General features: G+C 40.1%; 1 protein-coding gene and 1 pseudogene across 1 annotated transcript in view; one reads left to right on the top strand and one right to left on the bottom strand.

Annotated features, from left to right (window-relative positions):
• Positions 1 to 19,726, top strand: part of LOC134732873 (uncharacterized) — a 132,899-nt gene that overhangs the window by 5,671 nt on the left and 107,502 nt on the right. Inside the window, exons 2-3 of the mRNA XM_063620065.1 lie at positions 21 to 133; positions 1,215 to 1,363. Of these exons, the coding sequence (XP_063476135.1) occupies positions 21 to 133; positions 1,215 to 1,363 (262 nt within the window). The remainder of the gene's footprint in view (positions 1 to 20; positions 134 to 1,214; positions 1,364 to 19,726) is intronic.
• LOC129465810 (hsc70-interacting protein-like) lies at positions 3,406 to 4,685 on the bottom strand (annotated as a pseudogene).

The raw sequence follows: 19,726 nt of genomic DNA, 5'->3' as shown, positions 1-19,726 counted from the left end.
TGAATTCATGTCCTTTGCAGGGACATGGATGAAGCTGGAAACCATCATTCTCAGCAGACTAACACAGGAACAGAAAACCAAACACCGCATGTTCTCACTCATAGGTGGGAGTTGAACAATGAGAACACAACAGGTAGGGGAACATCACACACTGGGGCCTGTTGGGGAGTAGGGGGCTAGGGGAGGGATAGCATTAGGAGAAATACCTAATGTATATGACGGGTTGATGGGGGCAGCAAACTACCATGGCACTTGTATACCTATGTAACAAACTTGCACGTTCTGCACATGTATCTCAGTCCTTAAAGTATTAAAAAAAATACACAAAAATTAGCTGGGCGTGGTGGCGCATGCCTGTAGTCCCAGCTACTCAGGAGGCTGAGGCAGGAGAATCGCTTGAACCCAGGAGATGGAGGTTGCAGTGAGCAGAGATCACATCACTGCACTTCAGCCTGGGTGACAAAGTGAGACTGTGTGGAAAAAAAAAAAAACAGGCATTGGCTTTGAGGTGAAATATGAGTGCTTAAGGCAGAATACCTCAATACCAGTTTATATTATTAATTCTAGAAAGATTTTAAAGACAATGTTATATGCACTGTCTTCTACAACATGTCCCTATAAACCATTTTTGAAGGCATTGGAAGATTATGGTGGCTGTTTCCATATTAAAATGTTAATGTTTGAGTCAAGTTGGTGGTTTTTGAACCTGAAAGATCAAATAGTTCAATTTAATTGTATTAACCAAATTGATTTTAAACCAGCGGAATTATTTGCAGTGCTTAAAAAGTCATTATTTTCCATTCAAGTGAGATAAATGGGTCACCTTGGGATTTGCAGCTGGAGTTTTCCTTTATGATAATATATTGGGAACCAAGTCATTTGTCCTAAGGACACTCTCAGCAAAGGTTCACCAAACCTGTCTTGATTAATTTTTCAAAAGCACTTGAAGAGATTTACCAATTACACTTTCAGGGGTTGAATTGATCAGCTCCACATGGTTGCACAATCTGCATCTTGCTACTTTAAGCTCCAACAGACCAAAATGGTTAAAAGAGGTCTGATGGAAATAAACTATGAACTCAATTCTAATGTGGTCTAAACTTGTATGCTTTAAATTACTGCATATTTGGGATGCTGCATATAAAATGATCTAATGCAAATTCTCAAATTTTGAAAAAGTAGTGAGGGAGCAAATATTAATTCCATTTTGCCAGTGAGAGATACTGTGACAGAAAACGATAAAGAAACTGAAGATGGCACACTGAACACCACCACAGGACTATTAAGATTCGTTTTCTTTCAACTCCACTCCCATCCTTCGTTTCTATGGCAGTTATCATTACATTCTGGCGGTAATGTGGTGGTAAGTAATCTGCATTTTCAATTCACACAGACATTATATAGTTCCATATTGAAACAAATTGCTTTTTCTTTTTTGGTCTCTCCTAAAATCTTTCTTCTCAAAGTATGGTCCTTGGCTTAGCGGCAATGGCATGAACTAGCTGCTAATTAGAAATGCCCAGATTCTGCTAGATCAATCTGTTTCATTCATGTGTATATTAAAATCAAGAAGCACCCTCTGGCCAGGTGCAGTAGCTCACACTAGCAATACCAGCGACTCTGGAGGCTGAGGAAGAAGGATCTCTTAAGGCCAGGAGTTTGAGACCAGCCTGGACAACATAGTGAGACCATGTTTCTAAAATAAATAAATAAATAAATAAATAAATAAATAAATAAATAAATAAAATTAGCCAGGCATGGTGGTTCACCTAGTCCCAGCTACTTGGGAAGCTGATGTGGGAGGATTGCTTGAGGCCAAGAGTTCGGGGCTGCAGTGAACTATGATTGTGCCACTGTACTCCAGCTTGGGTGACAGAGTGAGAATCTTTCTCAAAAACAAACACACAAAATCCTAAAAAACTTCCACAAGTTCAGCTGTGCATGCTTGAGAATCACTGCTTTAGCATAATGTTGCATCTGGGTGGCCTCACTTTCAAACTTACCATTCGTAAAATGGAAATTTTATATGCTTTTTATATAGTATGTTTGTTGCTCCATAAAGGAAGTTGAGGAATTCAGGATTGTTCTTACTTAATCCATCCATTAATTAAATAACTCTTCTTTTAAGAACAAATGTTTTTAATCTCATGACTAACAAACCCTGTTATGTCAATTTGTGCATTAAGCATTGTTATGTGAAAAGCTACTCAGCGTTTCACAAAATGTGAGGAAAGAAATAGAAAATAAAGAAAGATATGTTTGGTTTTAGTCATTATTATGGTAGGATAAACTGATTACCATAACAGAAAAGAATTTCAATTATGAAATTCAGAGCACACATGAGAACAGATTAGGTCACTAGGTAAGATACAGGAAATCCAGTTAAATTTGAATTTCAGATCAACTGTAAATACTTTTTCTTTACCTAAGAATTTAGCATTTTTTAGTATAAGTATTTAGTAGAAATAGGTTCCATGAAGGTACCTGGGACATAGTTTTATTTGCTAAATCTGGCAACCCTAAGAAATAAGCCATGCAAAATGAGGGGTAAACTATTATATTTATAATCAATAAAAATTGGAACCTATATGGTATGCTGTCAGGCCAGCTACATAAATTCCCTTTTATAGAATATTTTACAATTAAAGACCAATAATGTATGCTGTGTTCCATGATTGCAGCTCAATATGAAATCTCTAAGTAATTTTGATCAAGAAATTTCTTTGCATTGATGTCGAAACACAAGCAATAATAATTTAAAGTAATCCCATGCATCCTGATTACCATTCTACTAATTTTATTAATTTATGTGTAAAATGTTGAACCAAAACAATCACTGCAATGTTCTTAAAAGACGAAGAGAGAAGAAAAAAAAAAAAAGGAGAAAAAGAAAAGCCATACTGAAATTCTGAGCTGTTGGAAAACATAGCCAGCAGCAGAGGGCACTAATGTATCACTGATGAATTGTGCATCACAAGAGGCTTAAACATTTTTTTTTTTTTTTGCCTCGCATTAATAAACTTTTATTTCACTCAAATTAGAGCAATAATCTTCCATACATAAGTATTTTCCCTGCCCAATAATTCAATAAAAAATCCAAAATGATTAATTAAGAAAAATATAAGAATTAACAGACCCTTTAAATTTTACATATTTTTAAGGCTTAAAAAGGGTTTAAAGTTTGTAATTCCTAGTAGGAAAACATTATCTGAAAGAATACCCTAATGGCAAATCACTGTAAAATGCTTCAGCTGCATTTGGGGGAGAGGGGTAGGGATTATCTTCAAAGCACTCCAGCTCTCTTGATGAGAAGGTCAGAGGTACACTGGTTTGTATTACTGCAACATCCATAAGGTGATCTAGGTTGCTTTTCCTTCAGCAATGCCTTTATTTATCAGAAGGGCATTACGCTTGACCTCCAAATTTGGCTGAAAGTTTACTGATAAGATTCATAACCTTTGGGTTGCTCTGGTATTTTGACCTATTTGCTGGGCCGAACCCTGGAAGGCCACCATAACTTCTGGATCCTGCATGGCTGCAGGAACCTCTGGATCACTAAGAATTTCATTGGGTCCAGGCCTTCTGGCCATCCCAGGTATGCCCCCTCCATTCCAGGTATTCCTCTGGGAAAATTACCAGGCATTTCTCCAGGAAAGCCACCTGGAAAAGAGCCAGATTGAGCTCCTGACTATTGTCTGGCTTCTTCCTCCCTCTGGGCTTTCCCATGCTCTTCTGAGCCTTCTTAACTCTTTCTATTCTTTCTTTGGTGTCTCGCTCTTCACGTTTTCGCTCATGCTTTCTCCGGTGTTCTGCAATTTCCTGTGTCCTAGGTTGAATCAGGATTTATTTCAGTGACTCTGTCACAGTCTTGGATGGCAGCATTTGGCTTCTGTAATTTGACGAAGACACTGGCCCTCTTGGCGTACAAAATGGCCAAGTGAGGATTCAGCTTGATGGAATTTGTGAATAAATCAATGGCTTTCTGCAGTTCACCATCATTTAGGGCTTCAATAGCAGCCACTTTCTTATCATTTGCCTGATCCATCATCTCCTCTGTTCTGTCTGCATTTTTTTTTTTTTTTTGAGACGGAATCTTGCTCTGTCGCCCAGGCTGGAGTGCATTGGCGCGACCTCGGCTCACTGCAAGCTCCGCCTCCCGGGTTCACGCCATTCTCCTGCCTCAGCCTCCGGAGTAGCTGGGACTACAGGCGCCCGCCATGACGCCCGGCTAATTTTTTGTATTTTTTTAGTAGAGACAGGGTTTCACCATGTTAGCCAGGATGGTCTCGATCTCCTGACCTTGTGATCCACCCGCCTCAGCCTCCCAAAGTGCTGGGATTACAGGCGTAAGCCATCGTGCCCGGCCTTATCTCTGCATTTTCATCTCCCATTTCTTGAGGGTCATCAGTGTCTGGTTCAATCACATCTTCATTGCTAATTTCTAGATAACTTTCCTCACTTGATGGTTCATCTGCCTTTAAGTCTTCCTCCAGCTTCTTACCACCAGATTCTTCTTCCTTGGTATTTTCTTCTGATTTAGCTTTCTGACTAGCAGGTGGCACTTTACTCCCCATGCTCTCCACCCACTCCCTCAGGAAGCACATTTCCTTGGTGTGCAGAACGCTCGGATCCTGCTTACACATTTTCACAAAGGCCCGAAGCGCGTTCACTTTGTGGGGGTCCATGGTCGGGAGGCGGTGGGCGAAGCTAACGGGCTGTGGCTGGTTCCAGGCCCAGGTGCTGGCTCAGCATGACCTCGTAGAAGCAGGCAGCTGTGGGAGACAACACATTAGAACCTTCCCAGCCACTGGCTCCTCCCACCCAACGGTCTCGTGACCCCGGGTCCTCTGCCTGCTCATTCGTATTCCCTCTGCGTTGCTCCTGCCCTCTCCCTAGAGCCTTCTAGAAGCGTGGCTGTTCATGTTGTTGCCTGCCTTTCTGTGCACACATTCTCATATTCTTAACTAGAAACCAGCTCCCTGGATGGGGCAACCCCCGACATGGGTGCCTTCAAGGAGGTGGGGGATAGCAGCCCCTTCAGGGAGCAATGTTCAAGAGCATATTCTGTGGCTGCGTGCACTTGAGGCTTAAACATTTTTGTAATGCTTTGTTCAACTTAGATTTTATTTAAATATATATATATATGTATTTGCTGTTCGGCACTTGCATGACCCTGAATAACATATATATATAATATGCATATTCATATATATATATATTATTCAGGGTCATGCAAGTGCCGAACAGCAAATATATATATATATTTGCTTAAGATCCTTCGCTAAAAAAGTACTTAACCATTTTGGCAACTGGATGTACTATGTTTCTGGTTTATGCTTGAATGCCTGGGTCTTTACAAATGTGTTGACTGTGTGTGAGGGATCATAGGTCTAATTAAGGAAGGCAGTGGTGGATGGAGGCTCATGAAGTTGAGCAACTAAAATCTTAGTTGGGTGGGAGAAGGCCATGGCTGGGCTGACTTAACTCCTGAACCAGACAGTGAAGTGTCATATGATACAATTCTGTCCCCAGGCATACAAACCTATACAGAGGTGTGTATAGTGCAGTAAAATTCAGGACGATTTCATTTTCCCCATAGTAATGCCTTTATGGACAGAGAAGGAGGGTTCATTTTGGCCCTCTTTGTGCTAGCCTTGGCATTGCATATATTTGATTTCATTCCAGTTTCATGACAACCCTGTGAGGTAGGTGTTATTATCATCTGTTTACAGATGAAAAAATCCCCAGGGCTGAAAGAAAGGGTATATTTCAATGAACACTATCCTTGTGTATAGTGGGCACTCAACATTCATCTAATGTAGCATTTCTTAAACTTTGGTCTGTAAGACACTAGTACCATTCAAGGTTTCATAAGTTTTCCTTATCAAACAATTATGGGAAATGTTGCAAACTTTAACTGTCTTTTAGAGTTTCACAATGCACAAAAGTGTTTTAAAATTTCTTAAGAAATTATGTGGTAATACAACTTATTTAACTTTATGCTTAGGTTTCTCCATCTTATTTAGGTAAATAATTTTTCCTTTCCTCCCATTTTTAGTAGAACTACCATCCATGTTGCAAGGCATACACCTTTTGTGAAACATGTTTTGAGAAACATGGGTCTAATTATGTATGGAATATATTTTCTGGTAGGAATTAGAGGAGTTAGATCATTGTTATCATCATTCTCAGAAAATATGTATTTGGGTGGTGATTCCTCAAGGATCTAGAAACAGAGATACCATTTTACCCAGCAATCTCATTACTGGGTATATACCCAAAGAATTATAAATCATTCTACTATAAAGACACATGCACATGTATGTTTATTGTGGCACTATTCACAATAGCAAAGACTTGGAACCAACCCGAATACCCATCAATTATAGACTGGATAAAGAAAATGTGGCACATATATACACCATGGAATACTATGCAGCCATAAAAAATGATGAGTCCATGTCCTTTGTAGGGACATGGATGAAGCTGGAAACCATCATTCTCAGCAAACTATCACAAGGACAAAAAACCAAACACTGCATGTTCTCACTCAGGTGGGAATTGAACAATGAGAACACATGGACACAGGAAGGGGAACATCACACACTGGGGCCTGTTGTGGGGTGGGGGAAGGGGGGAGGGATAGCATTAGGAGATACACCTAATGTTAAATGAAGAGTTAATGGGTGCAGCACACCAACGTGGCACATGTATACATATGTAACTAACCTGCACGTTGTGCACATGTACCCTAAAACTTAAAGTATAATAAAAAAAAGAAAATGTGGCACATATACACGATAGAATACTATGCAGCCATAAAAAAGAATGAGTTTATGTCCTTTGCAGGGACATGGATGAAACTGGAGACCATCATTCTCAGCAAACAAACACAAGAATGGAAAACTAAGCACTGCATGTTCTCACTCATAAGTGTGATTTGAACAATGAGAACACATGGACACAGGTAGGGGAACATCACACACCGGGGCCTGTTTGGGCATGGGGGCAAGGGGAGGGAGAGCATTAGGACAAATACCTAACGCATGCGGGGCTTAAAACCTAGATGACGGGTTGATGGGTGCAGCAAACCACCACGGCACATGTATACCCATGTAACAAGTCTGCCCATTCTGCACATATATCCCAGAACTTAAAGTATAATAATAAAAAAAAGAAAATAGGTATTTGGTACCTTCAATTTGTAGGGCATTGGGATAGAATCCAGAGATATGACACATACCCTATTAGAGAGAGAGAGAGGAGTTTACAGTTTATATGAAGAGGCAAAAATGTCTTTGGTTTGAGTGGGAATGTAACTTTAACTCCAGTGCTCTTCTTTCTTTGATTTTTAGAGTAGGATGGTGGTCATGGATAACAGGGTTTCCAATGATTTCTTAATGTGACATTCTGTTTTGTTCCCCTAGTAAACAATTAGCACTTTCTTCCATTAATTTAGTATGGCTTAGATGTTTGGAAGGATGAAAAACTTAAACATTTGAATACAAGTAAATCCCAGAAAGAAGTCATTAAGAATTGTACATCTTTGACACATCCTAGGAAAACAGGTGTCTTCCTTTTCACACACATTCAAATGCACACACACATTCCATTTCATCTCATCAGCGCATCACATCTTTATGTCATTTGTTAGATAAACGAAAGCAAATGAAGGTTGTGGATATCTATATCAAGGGATTGGTCAAAGGATTTGAAGTTCTTAGACTGAAAATTTCATTTGTTTTTCAGTAATTTTGAAGGCTGGCAAGTTACTACTATGCCAGAGATCTCTAGCCTTTCTTCTTTAGGGATGTGATGATATTTTGCACTGTTCTGGCACCTTTTTTCTAATAATCTTTTAAAACCTTATCAAGCAATGTAACATATTACCAACAAGGAAATGAAATTAATTTGTAGTTGTAACATTAACAGGGGAGTTGGAAATGAAATATTCAGCTGTGGTTGGATATGCAAGGGGAAATGTGAAGATGATGAACAACAAACCGATAACACAATCTTGAAATATTTTTTTTCTTGAGGTATTCAGATGCTTATGACAAAAAAAGATTTTCCTCCCTGCATCACCTTATTTAAGCCGGCCCCAGCACTTCACTGTATGTGTCCCTTCGAAGTAGGGCTTTGCTTAGAAAGGCTCTGGGTGTGCAGCCTTGCTTTTTTGAAAGGATCATGACTTGCACCTCCATCTCATATTCTTGGAGAGGACAGAGAAGAGGGTTTATCTTTGCTTCTACATATCTTAGCAGCATTCTTATCCTATTAAGCCATAGGCCTTATTTATTCAGGTCACAAATAACTGAGAAGTGTAGAAATGATAGGCTACTGATGGCAAATTGTATTTTTCCATATTATGACTATAAATAAGTTACCTGAGACAAGTTTTTAGAAGCCAATTTCACTATAGTGGTTTGAACCAAAACTCAATGAAAGGAAGTCATTTTTTCACACAATGCAGTAATGATAAAGAATGAATATTTTCTCTTTACATTGATAACACCTAATCCTTAATCCTCCTTATGAGATTTGCTTTAATATCTAAAAATAATGAACATTTCTAAAAAATGTGCCTCCAATGGAACTACAAACTCACTAGAAATTGCAGAGGATGTCCATGTGGAGATGTTTCATATGAAACTGCAAGTGGCTCATGACATTACTTTTGGATAGTTCCCCTGGGGGAACATGACACACATCTGACAATATAAATGAGATAATTTGTATCTTGGCCTAAAGCAGGCTTTCTGCTTTGGTATCTCTTCATTTCAAATAATAACACTGGGGGGCCTGGAAGAAAGAGGCAGATTCATCATTTAAACTGTGTTTCCTATATTAAGAGATTGGGAATGCAAAACAAAGGAAGTTGAGCCCCAGAGTTACTGGTTGTTATCTCTTTCAGCACTACTAGTAGCAGATCCATTGTAAACTTGTTGGGGCAACATGGGCAACTGGGGACTCTCTAGTCACGTGTTTATAACAGAAATCAATGCTTTTTAAACATCTTTAAATCCAGTTGTGGCATAAAGTCATCAGTAGATTCAGTTAAGCAAAAACCTTTCTTTAATAGTTCTATTGAATTTCTTCAAAAAGCATTTATTAAGCACCTATTTTATGCCAGGCACTGTTCTATGTACTGGGTCACTGGTGAACATCATGGGTGAAGTCCCAGCTCTCTTAGAGTTTACTTTTCCTTGGGAATAAAGACAATAAACAAGTTAACAAAGAGGCTATAAAGAAAATAAAATAGGTTAATGTAATAGAGAGTGACACGTGGGGTGGAAAAGGCATCCCTGAGGGAGCATTATTTAAGAAAATGGAATCAGCTAGAGAAGGGGAAGGAAAAGAGCACCCCAGGCATTGGAAACAAGTGCAAAGGCCCGAGGCAGGAGCAAACTTGGCGTCTTCAAGGTACTGGAAGGAGCTCTTGTAGCCAGAGCCTGGTGAGCAAAGGAGGGGTAATGGAAGATAAGCAAGGAGAGGCAGGCAGGGATTGGGCCATCTGGGATCTTGTAAGATTTCAATGAAGAGTTTAGATTTTATTGTAGATGCAATTCTAGCTGCTGTGAGGAGAATGACTGTGCGGGCAAGAGTGGGCGCAGGAAGAGCACCAGGGCTATTTCAGATAAGCCAGGTAAGTCCAGGGTCTTGGTCTAAGGTGGAAATAGTAGAAGTGGTGAGAAGTAGTTGATTCCAAAATATATTTTAGAGAGAGAAACAACAGGATATATTGATGGATTAGATGGGGGGATTGAGGGAAAGAGATCTTTGTCCTGAACAATCTCCTGAGATGGGAAAGAAGAGGTTTAGAGGGTGGAAATTAAGGGTTTGATCTGAATGTGTTTAGTTTCAGATGCCTACTGGGCATCAAAACACTGATATCAGATAAGTCAGAGCTGAAGATACACACTTGCATGTCATTTGTATATAGGTGGCATTGGAAGATCAGGGCCATGACCAGCTGATGTTGGGAGAGAGTATAGATCCAAGAGAAGGTGGTGCAGAACTGCGTCTCCAAGTCACAGCATTGTAGAAGTTGGGAAGAGGAAGAGGAGCAGCAAAAATAAAGAGAAGGACCAGCCAGCATAACAGGCAGGAAGATGGAGAGATGTAGTTATGGAAATCAATAGAAAAAGTGTTTTAGGGAGGAAGAGTATAGTGCTGCAGAGAGGTAAAGTAAGATGAGAACAGAGAGATAGCCATTAGATTTGTCTCTCAAAGGTAATTAGTGACCTTGAGAAGAGTGAGGTTAACAAAGAGGATGAAACTCAACCTTTCTCTTCAGAGAACTGACAGTGTAGCCACAGAAACAAAAACCAGTCTAAAGTGGAACTTTATTTTGTGGCTCTACTTAACTTCTCAGGGTAACTGTAACCACAGAAACCCACAGTGATTTAAGAACCCCTAGAGGTTGGATAGTCCAAACTTTCACCTTGGGCCTTCCAGGACAGGCTGACAGATGTTAAAAATTTGCACAAACACTTCCAGGACTGGAAGTTCATCTTATGATAGTTCACTTTGTGGCTGGATAGCTTTGTCTGTTAAAATAAAAGCCTTTGACAACTTAAATTTAGCAGAGTTTATTTGAGCAAAAAATAATTCATGCATCAGCAGTACTTAGAACCAGCAAAAGTTCAGAGAGCTCACTAAGAACAGTTGGAAGTGAGTATGTTTACACAGTAAAGGGAAGTGCAGAAAGAGCTTGACTTGCTACAGCTTGATGTTTGCCCTATTTGAACACGATCTGAGCAGGTGGCAGCCTGTGATTGGCTGGAGCTCAGCTGCTATGGTTGGCCAAGACTGACCATTTGTTATATTCCAAAGTTAGATTTTCAGTTTGTTTACTCACTAAGTTGCAATTTGTTTGTAGGAACTCATGGTATGGAGATGGCCTCAGACCAATGGCCTCCTACTTATTTAAGAGATCTCTTTCAGAGCATGGAGATGTCTCATGCCAGGATGTTTATTTGTTATTATTAAATTAATTAATTTTTATTATTACCATTTTGTTATTATTTTATTTAACCAATGGAGACTCACTGTATATTATTTTTAACTTACTATTTTATTATTATTAATTACCATTTTGTTTTTACAGGATTTTTTTTTTTTTGTTTTTTGAGATGGAGTCTCACTGTGTCACCCAGGCTGGAATGCAGTGGCACGATTTTGGCTCACTGCAAGCTCCGCCTCCCAGGTTCACACCATTCTCCTGCCTCAGCCTCTCGAGTAGCTGGGACTACAGGTGCCTGCTACCACGCCTGGCTAATTTTTTGTATTTTTAGTAGAGACGAGGTTTCATTGTGTTAGCCAGGATGATCTAGATCTCCTGACCTCGTGATCTGCCTGCCTTGGCCTCCCAAAGTGCTGGGATTACAGGCATGAGCCACTGCGCCCAGCCTTTTACAGGATGTTTTTAATGTCTTTTTGCTATTTCTTCCTTTTCTTCTCCTACTCTGTATGTGTGTGTGTGCTTGTGTGTGTGTGTGTAGTGGGGGGAGGTGGGAGAGGAAAGAGCATGGGCTTCTGAGCTAGACAAAAGTTCGTTCTTGGCTCTGGCACTTAATAATTGTTCAGTTTTAGACAAGTTATTTTATTTTTAGGGGATTAGTCTCTTGATCAGTAAAATAGAGACAACACATAGTTCATAGGGCCTATTATGGGGCTAGAATGAGATGATCTGTGTTAACACTTACTGATATGGTTTGGGTGTGTCCTCTCCTGAATCTCATCTTGAATTGTAACTCTCATAATTCCCACATGTTGTGGGACGGACCCAGTGGAAGGTAATTGAATCGTGGGGGTGGGTCTTTCCTGTGCTATTCTCATAATGGTGAATAAGTCTCACGAGATCTGATGGTTTTATAAAGGGGATTTCCCTGCACAAGCTTTCTTCTCTTGTCTGCCACCATGTGAGATGTGCCTTTCACCTTCTGCCATGATTGTGAGGCCTCCCCAGCCACGCGGACCTATGAATACATTAAATTTCTTTCGTTTGTAGATTGCTCAGTCTTGGGTACGCCTTTATCAGCAGCGTGAAAACAGACTAATACACTCACCAAGCACCTGGTAAGTGGCAGGTGTGGAGTAGATGTTCATTACCCTCCCCTCTCTCAGCTCTTGTGAGGAGACCAGCTCTTGGCTTTGCTCGGGGCTTCCTCTTGGAAATGTTCCTTGACACTCCTCACCCTTCCCACCCACACTCAATCAAGCTTTCTTCTTTTTTCTTTGTGTGTGCCTTTATCATACCATCTATGATATGTGATTGGTTTCTACATTTCTCTCCAACTAGACTGTAAACCTTCAGAGGTTGGGAAGGGTTTTCACCTTTAGGGATGAAAAATAGCATACTGATTAAAGGTGCAGCTTGAAGCCAAACAACTTGTTCCATCGGTGTCAGCTGAGGTCTTGAGCAATTTACTTAACTGCTCTGTGCCTCGTTTCCTCAATTGAGGAGTGGGTCTGACATAATTGGATGAGGACTAAATGAGATAGCTCTGATAAGTTCTTGAGACAGTGCCTGCCACATAGCACTCCATAAATGTTTGCTATTGCAAGGATTGTCTTTGTAGCCTCTGCAGTGCCTGGTCTGGGGACTGGTGCCCCAAAGGAGCTAGTCTGTGGGATGACTGAACAAAGTGACAAAATAGAGAGCATGGATTATTACCTAGATGGGTAAGTACGTCGCAGATAATATTATTATTTTAGATGACTCTTTAAAAAATAAAATTTCAGAAGTTTTACATAAAAACATGCTTATTATAAAAAATTCAACTAATAGAATTATATCAAGTAGAAAGAAAAACACCTTATTTCGTCACCAGCTCTTCATCTTTCCATGTGTTAAGTTTGGTGTATAACCTTCCAACCTTTATTATTTAACACATTTACTGTTTTCTCTTTGTGGTTCAGGCATTGGCTGTCAGGCCCATAGGCTGAAAAACAAACTCTACTACCCATTCGCCAAAAATGTCAAGAGACTAAGAATTTGAATTAATCAGACATTGATACATTAATTCTAAGTTGTTAGAAACTTATTACTAACAACTTGTTTTAAAAAAAGAATTGTTTTATACCTGGATATATCTTTCACTTCCTTCAAGATGATTTGTGTGCAGAGTAGACACTGGCCTTGGAGTGTTTGGGGATGATGGGAAGAGGTGCTTTGTTCAGAAATTCTCTCCCACACTCTGTCACGTGCTTGGTGTTTTCTAGTTAGAGCTGCATTTCTTTGAGTTCAGATATTACCAAAAAGCCCCTGCAAATTTGCAAGTGAGCACGGTTTTTAGACACAGCAGCTTAAGGGAAGGGAAAGCCCTGAGAATGAACCTAGAAGCTTTGTCCCTGTTAGGGTTTGACTTTTAGCTCCTCCTGTTTAAGAATCAGAATCTCAGCCCTGACTCAGGGGCTTTAACTCTTCTGGTTCCTATGCCTTGATTTTGTCATGCTCTCATTCTTCAGTTAAAGGTCCTCTCTTCAGACTCATTTTATATTTTGGAGAAACAGTAGGAGGAGCTCTTTGGATGAGCTGAGGCTTTAGCCATCCTTTGATAATAAATTTTTATTTCTAAGGCACTAGGCATAGACCTAGAGGCATTTTACCGTGGTAGGTTTTTATCTCTTTTTAAAATAAATAGAAAGGGACACATGAATTTTTATGAAATCATGGATCTAAAAACAAAGCCCATGGTAACAGAACATTGCTCCATATTTCCTAATAATGCTTTATTACTAACATTTTCTTATTATCCTAAAAACTAGCTACTTCTCTTCCAATTTTATGGTAATATAAAGTTATTGGTTGGAACATTATTATAGCTGTTTTATATTTGAAAATTTATTTTGGGACTGAAGTCATATCTTCAGGGAAAACATGACTGTATATGCATAGATGTTATGATTTCTTAACTCTTTTAATTTTTATAATATTTTAATACTTTTATTTGTCTAAATGTTCAAATAATCAATATCCCAAGGTTTAACAGTGCTTACAGTGTAATTACATTTAGAACAATACATTTTATATCGACAGTTCAGGGATCCCTATTTAGTTGAACATAACGAATTATGAAACTCCATTGGTTGAAATCTGGTTAGATGCTGCTGTTAACGATTTTCTCTTTCCTCTGTTATTAGTATTTTATGTTGAAATTAGTAGCTTCTAAACTTCACCCCTATGAGCACTCCTATCCTTTCAAATGATTATAAAGTGTTTCCCCATTTGAAAAATTGTGGTAAAATACATGAAACAAAAAATTTGTCATCCTATTTTTAAGTACACAGTTCAGTATTTTTAAATGCATTCATAATGTTGTGCAATCATCACCATCATTCATCTCCATAATACGTTTCATCTTGTAAAATTGAAACTCTGTAGCCATTAAACAATAATTCCCCATATTCCCTTTTCCCCAGCTGCTGGCACCCACTATTCTACTGTCTGACTCTATAATTTTGAACTACTCTAAATACCTCATATAAGTGGAATCATACAGTACTTGTCTGCTAGAGACTGGCTTATTTCACTTCACATAATGTTCTCAAGATTCATCTATATTGTAGCCTACATCAGAATTTCCTTCCCTTTTAAGGTGGAATATATTTCATTGTACAGATATACCACATTTAGCTTATCCATTCATCCATTGATGGACCATGGGTTGCTTTCATGGTTTAGCTCAATAATGCTGCTACCAACATGGGTATACAAATATCCTTTGAGGCCCTGCTTTCAGCTTTTTTTGGGTACAGAAATAGAATTGCTGGATCATAAGTTAATCCAATTTTTAAGTTTTTGAGGAACTGTCATACTGTTTTCCACAGCGGCTGTAACATTTTACATTTTCACCAACAGTACACAAGGCTCCCAATTTCTCCACACCCTCTCCAACACTTCTGTTCTGTTCTGTTCTTTTGGCAGTAGCCCTCTTAATGGGTGTGAGGTGGTATCTCATTGTTTTGATTTGCATTTCCCCAGTGATTAGTGATGTTGAACATCTTTTCATGTGCTTATTGGCTATTTGTGTATTTTCTTTAAAGAGATGTCTATTTAAATCTTTTGCCCATTAACACTTTTTTTTTTCAATATTGTGGACAGTTTAGTATGGCCCAACTCATAGTTGGAGGGAGGCAGGGACAAACGCAGTGTGCTTCTGCCAGCTCTGAGGCCACCACAGGACTCATAGAGAGTAGGCTCATAAATAGGAACCAGAGATTGCACTGGCCTGCCAGCCACTGCTTCCAATTCCTGTTTGTAGGAAAAAAAGACTGCCACCTTTTGGTCCATTGGCTTTTTAAGGCCAATGGGGTTGAGCAGATGGCAACTCCGAGGCATCCCGCAAAGAAGGTGAGTCACCTTAAGACTTTTGCCCATTTTTGAATCAGGTTGTCTTCTTGTTGTTGAGTTTTAGAAGTTCTCTATGTATGCTGCACATTAATCCCTTATCAGATATGATATTTTCTTTCATTTTGTGGGTTGTGTTTTTACTTGGTTGATAGTATCTTTTGATGTACAAAATGTAAACATTTTTTAGGAAGTACAATTTGTCTATATTTTCTTTTGTTGTCTGTGCCTTTGATGTCAAATCTGAGAAATGATTGTCAAATCCAATGTTGTGAAGCTTTTGCCCTGTGTTTTCTTCTAAGGGTTTTATTGTTTTAAGTCTTATGTTTAGGCTTTTGATCCATTAAAACATTTTAAAAATTGTTTCATTTTTGTTTTTAAACTTACTGTAGAGATGAGGGTCTTGCTATATTGCCTAGGCTGTTCTCAAATTCTTGGCCTCAAGTGATCCTCTGCCTTGGCCTCCCAAAGTGCTGGGATTACAGGCATGAGCCACTGTGCCTGGCCTCTGATCAATTTTGATTTAATGTTTGAATATGGATTGGATAAGGATCCAGTTTTATTCTTTTGCATGTGAATGTCCCATTTTCCCAGGATTATTTGTTGAAAAGACTGTCTTTTCCCCACTGAATAGTCTTGGTATTCTTGTCAAACATCATTTGACCATATATATATATATATATATATATATAGGATGGTTCACTTCTGGGCTCTTAATTCTATTCCGTTGGTATATATGTCTGTCTTTATGCGACTACCACAGTATTTTAATTATTATAGCTTTGTGGTAAGTTTTAAATTCAGGAAATGTGAGTCCTCCAGCTTTGTTCTTTTTTTCAGGTTGTTTTGGCTATTTTGGGTCCTTGAAATTCTATATGAATTTTAGGATGGGTTTTTCTATTTCTGCAAAAAATGCCATTTGGATTTTGGTAGGTTTTGCATTGAATCTGCAGATCACTTTGGGCAGTATTGATATCTTAGCCATATTGTCTTCCAATCCATGAACATAGGATGCATTTCCATTTGTTTAAGTCTTCTTTAATTTCATCAGTGATTCATAATTTTCATTGTAAAATATTTTACTTCTTTATTTAGGTTAGTTCCTAAGTGTTTTATTCTTTTGATCCTATTGTAAATTGAATTTTCATAATTTCCCTTTTAGATTGTTTATTGTTAGTATGTAGAAATGCAACTGATTTTTATGTGCTAACTTTGTATCCTGCTACTTTGCTGAATTCCATTATTAGTTCTAATAGTTTCTTTTGTTAGAATCCTGAGGGTTTTCTATATATAAAATTATATCATCTGTAAACAGAGATAATTTTACTTCTTCCTTTCCAGTTTAGATGTCTTTTCTTTTTCTTGCCTAACTGTTCTGTGTAGAATGTCCAGTGTTATGTTGAATTCAAGTGGCAAAAGTGGGCATTCTTGCTCTGTTCTTTATATTAGAAGAAAAGCTTTTATTGTTTTACCATTGAATATGATGTTTGCTGTGGGTTTTTCATAATGCCTTTTATTATGTTAAGGTGGTCTCCTTCTATTCCTAGTTTGTTGAGTGTTTTCTATCATGAAAGGGTATTGAATTTTGTTATATGCCTTTTCTGCACCAATTGAAAAGATCATGTGGTTTCCTCCCCTTCATTCTGTTAATGTTGTTTATTACAGTGGTGGATTCTAATACGTTGAACCATCCTTGCATTCCAGGAATAAATCCCACTTGGTGATCGTGTAAAATGCTTTTAATGTGCTGCAAGATTTGGTTTGCTAGTATTTTGTTGAAGATTTTTGCATCAATGTTCGTAAGAGATGGTGATCTTTTGTTCTTTTTTATTTCTTTCTCATTTATTTTTATTTAATTGTAAAGATACAGGGTCTCACTCTGTCACCCATGCTGGAATGCAGTGGTGTTATCCTAGCTCACTGTAGCCTTGAACTCCTTGGCTCAAGCAATCCTCCCACCTCAGCCTCCTGAGTAGCTGGGTCTAAAGGCATGTACCACCTTGCCTGGCTAATTAAAAAAAACTTTTTTTTTTTTTTTTTTTTAGAGACAGGATCTTCGTCCCAAGTGGTCAGATAATATGCAGTTACAGGATCTTCAGGGTGTTGTTTTTCTGGCTGGAAACCTCTGTGGCTAGGCTGTTTCACCATCTCACCCTGGCAGGCTGCACTTGACCTACTGGCCTGGGTCCCATGCCTGCCAAGGGTGAGTCAGACGTGGAATGGCCAGGGGTGTGTGAGTAAGCATGGGGTCTGGACACTGCATACAGTCAGACATGCTGGTTGCTGCAGTGGGGTGAGCAGCTCCAGGTGCTGGCCCTCTGCAAGGCTACAACTGGACCAGGCACACCACAAGCAGCTTCCAAGGCTGGAACGGGGGAACATGGTGATGCCTGGAGGCTTGGAGGTGCCAGGAGCTGCAGGTCCCCAAAGAAGGAGTCACAGCCCTGGCTTGGGGAGTTCCCAGGTCTGGCTACCTGAAGAACCATAGCTCTTCTTTCCTTCTCTTCACTCACAATGTCGCAAGCAAGGGGGTATGTCTCAGCCCTGTTTGTGTTACAGCTCTTTTAGCCTTGCCATTTGGGCTTGTGCCCAGGAAGAATGAAGTAACAGACAAGTGAAGGGTGAGCAAGACAAAGAGGAGCTTTATTGAGTGATATAACAGATCAGAGGAAATCTTCAGGAGGCAGCTCCTTTCTGTAACCAGGGTGCCCTGATAAATGTTCTGCTCCTAGCAGAGAAGAGACCCTGGAGTGGGAAGCTCCTCTCTGCAGGCAGGTCATTCTGATGTCTTCCCAGCTTTCAGCAGAGAGGAGGCCCTGGATTGGGTAGCTCCTTTCTGCAGCTGGTTGTCCCAATGTCTATGCAGCTCTCAGCAGAGAGGATGCCCTGGAGTGGGTAGCTCCTCTCTGCAGCTGGTGGTCCCAATGTCTCTGCAGCTCTCAGCAGACAGGAGACCCTGGAGTGGGTAGCTCCACTCTGAAGCTGGTCCTCCTGATGTCTGTCTGGCTGAGCCTGGGGCTTTTATGGGGCTCAGAGGGGAGGAAGTGCTTGCCAACTGGTCCATGGGTGGTCATGGACAGGCCCGGAAAAGGCACCACAAGTTCCATCTCTGGTCCCTGGGACTGGCAACCCAGCCCCCAGCCTTTAGGTCCTCCTTGGCCTGAAGGTGGGGCTCACTGGGGACCTGTCCCTTTCCACTCAGGAACTTGCCTGCCTCCTGCTGCCATTCATGGCACCCAGGCTATAGGTGCTAAGGGGTGCCTTCAGAGCTGCCTTCAGCCTCCCTTTGGCTTCCCTCCTATGCTTATTTGGAGGGGGCTGGGATGTCAGGGGGCTGGTGTGTCAGCACTTCCCTGAGTGTGTGCAAACTCAGCTGGGCCATGACAGCACCTGGGCTTGGCCCTGACTTTGCTTTGAGATTGGAGCAGGCACCAACAGCAGGGGGAAGCCAGGCAGTGGGAGCAGGCACTTCTGAACCTGTGAGGGCAGGGGGGCCTTCCTGGGCTTCCAAGAGTGCAGGGATGCCTGAATCTGCAGCTGCAGCTGTGCCTGGTGTGGGTGTGTGTGCAGAGCTCCTGCCTGCTCCATGGTTTGGGTGGCTGGAGCTGTGGGGTGAGGTGTGGTTCCCACTTGCTCCCAGGCTCCAAGAGCACAGGGATGCCCAGGTATTCATCTGTGGCTTGGGTGGCTGCAGCAGCACCTGGGGAGCTCCTGCTTGTCCTTGGCTCCTGCTGTCTCCATGGAGCATGCAGCCCCAGCTGTACCTCCCCACTGCAGCTGGCATGATGGCAGTGGCTGCTCCAGATGGGCCACTGCTGCCATCAATACTTTGTATAGTATCTATATTTTCAAGCACATTGAGGCTTAATTTGTGGCCTAACATACGGTCTATCTTGGTGAAAATATTTCACGTACACTGGAGAAGAAAGCATTTGCTGTTATTGTTGGGTATAGTATTCTGTATATGTCTGTTAAATCTAGTTGATATTTTGTGTTAAGTCCTCTATTTCCTTATTTTCTGTTTGGTTGTTCTATCCTTTATAGAGAAGGGGCTACTGAAATCACCAACTATTACTATAGAATTATTTCTCTCTTCAATTCTGTTTTTGCTTCATATATTTTTGATGATCTGTCATGTTTATAAAAGTGTTATGTCTTCTTACTGTATTGACTCTTTTATTAATACACAATGTCCTTCTTTGTCTTTTTTAACTTGTTTTTGATTTGAAGTCTGTTTCATCTGATATTAGCATAGCCACCCCTGCTCTCTTTTGGTTATGATTTACATGGAATTTTTTTTGACCCTTTCACTTTCAATCTGTGTGTGCCTGTGAGTCTAAATTGAGTCTGTCTTGTAGAGAGCATATAGTT

Source organism: Symphalangus syndactylus, chromosome 17 (genome assembly GCF_028878055.3).
Source record: "Symphalangus syndactylus isolate Jambi chromosome 17, NHGRI_mSymSyn1-v2.1_pri, whole genome shotgun sequence".
Lineage (NCBI taxonomy): Eukaryota > Metazoa > Chordata > Mammalia > Primates > Hylobatidae > Symphalangus > Symphalangus syndactylus.
This window is presented reverse-complemented; position numbering and strand designations above follow the sequence as displayed.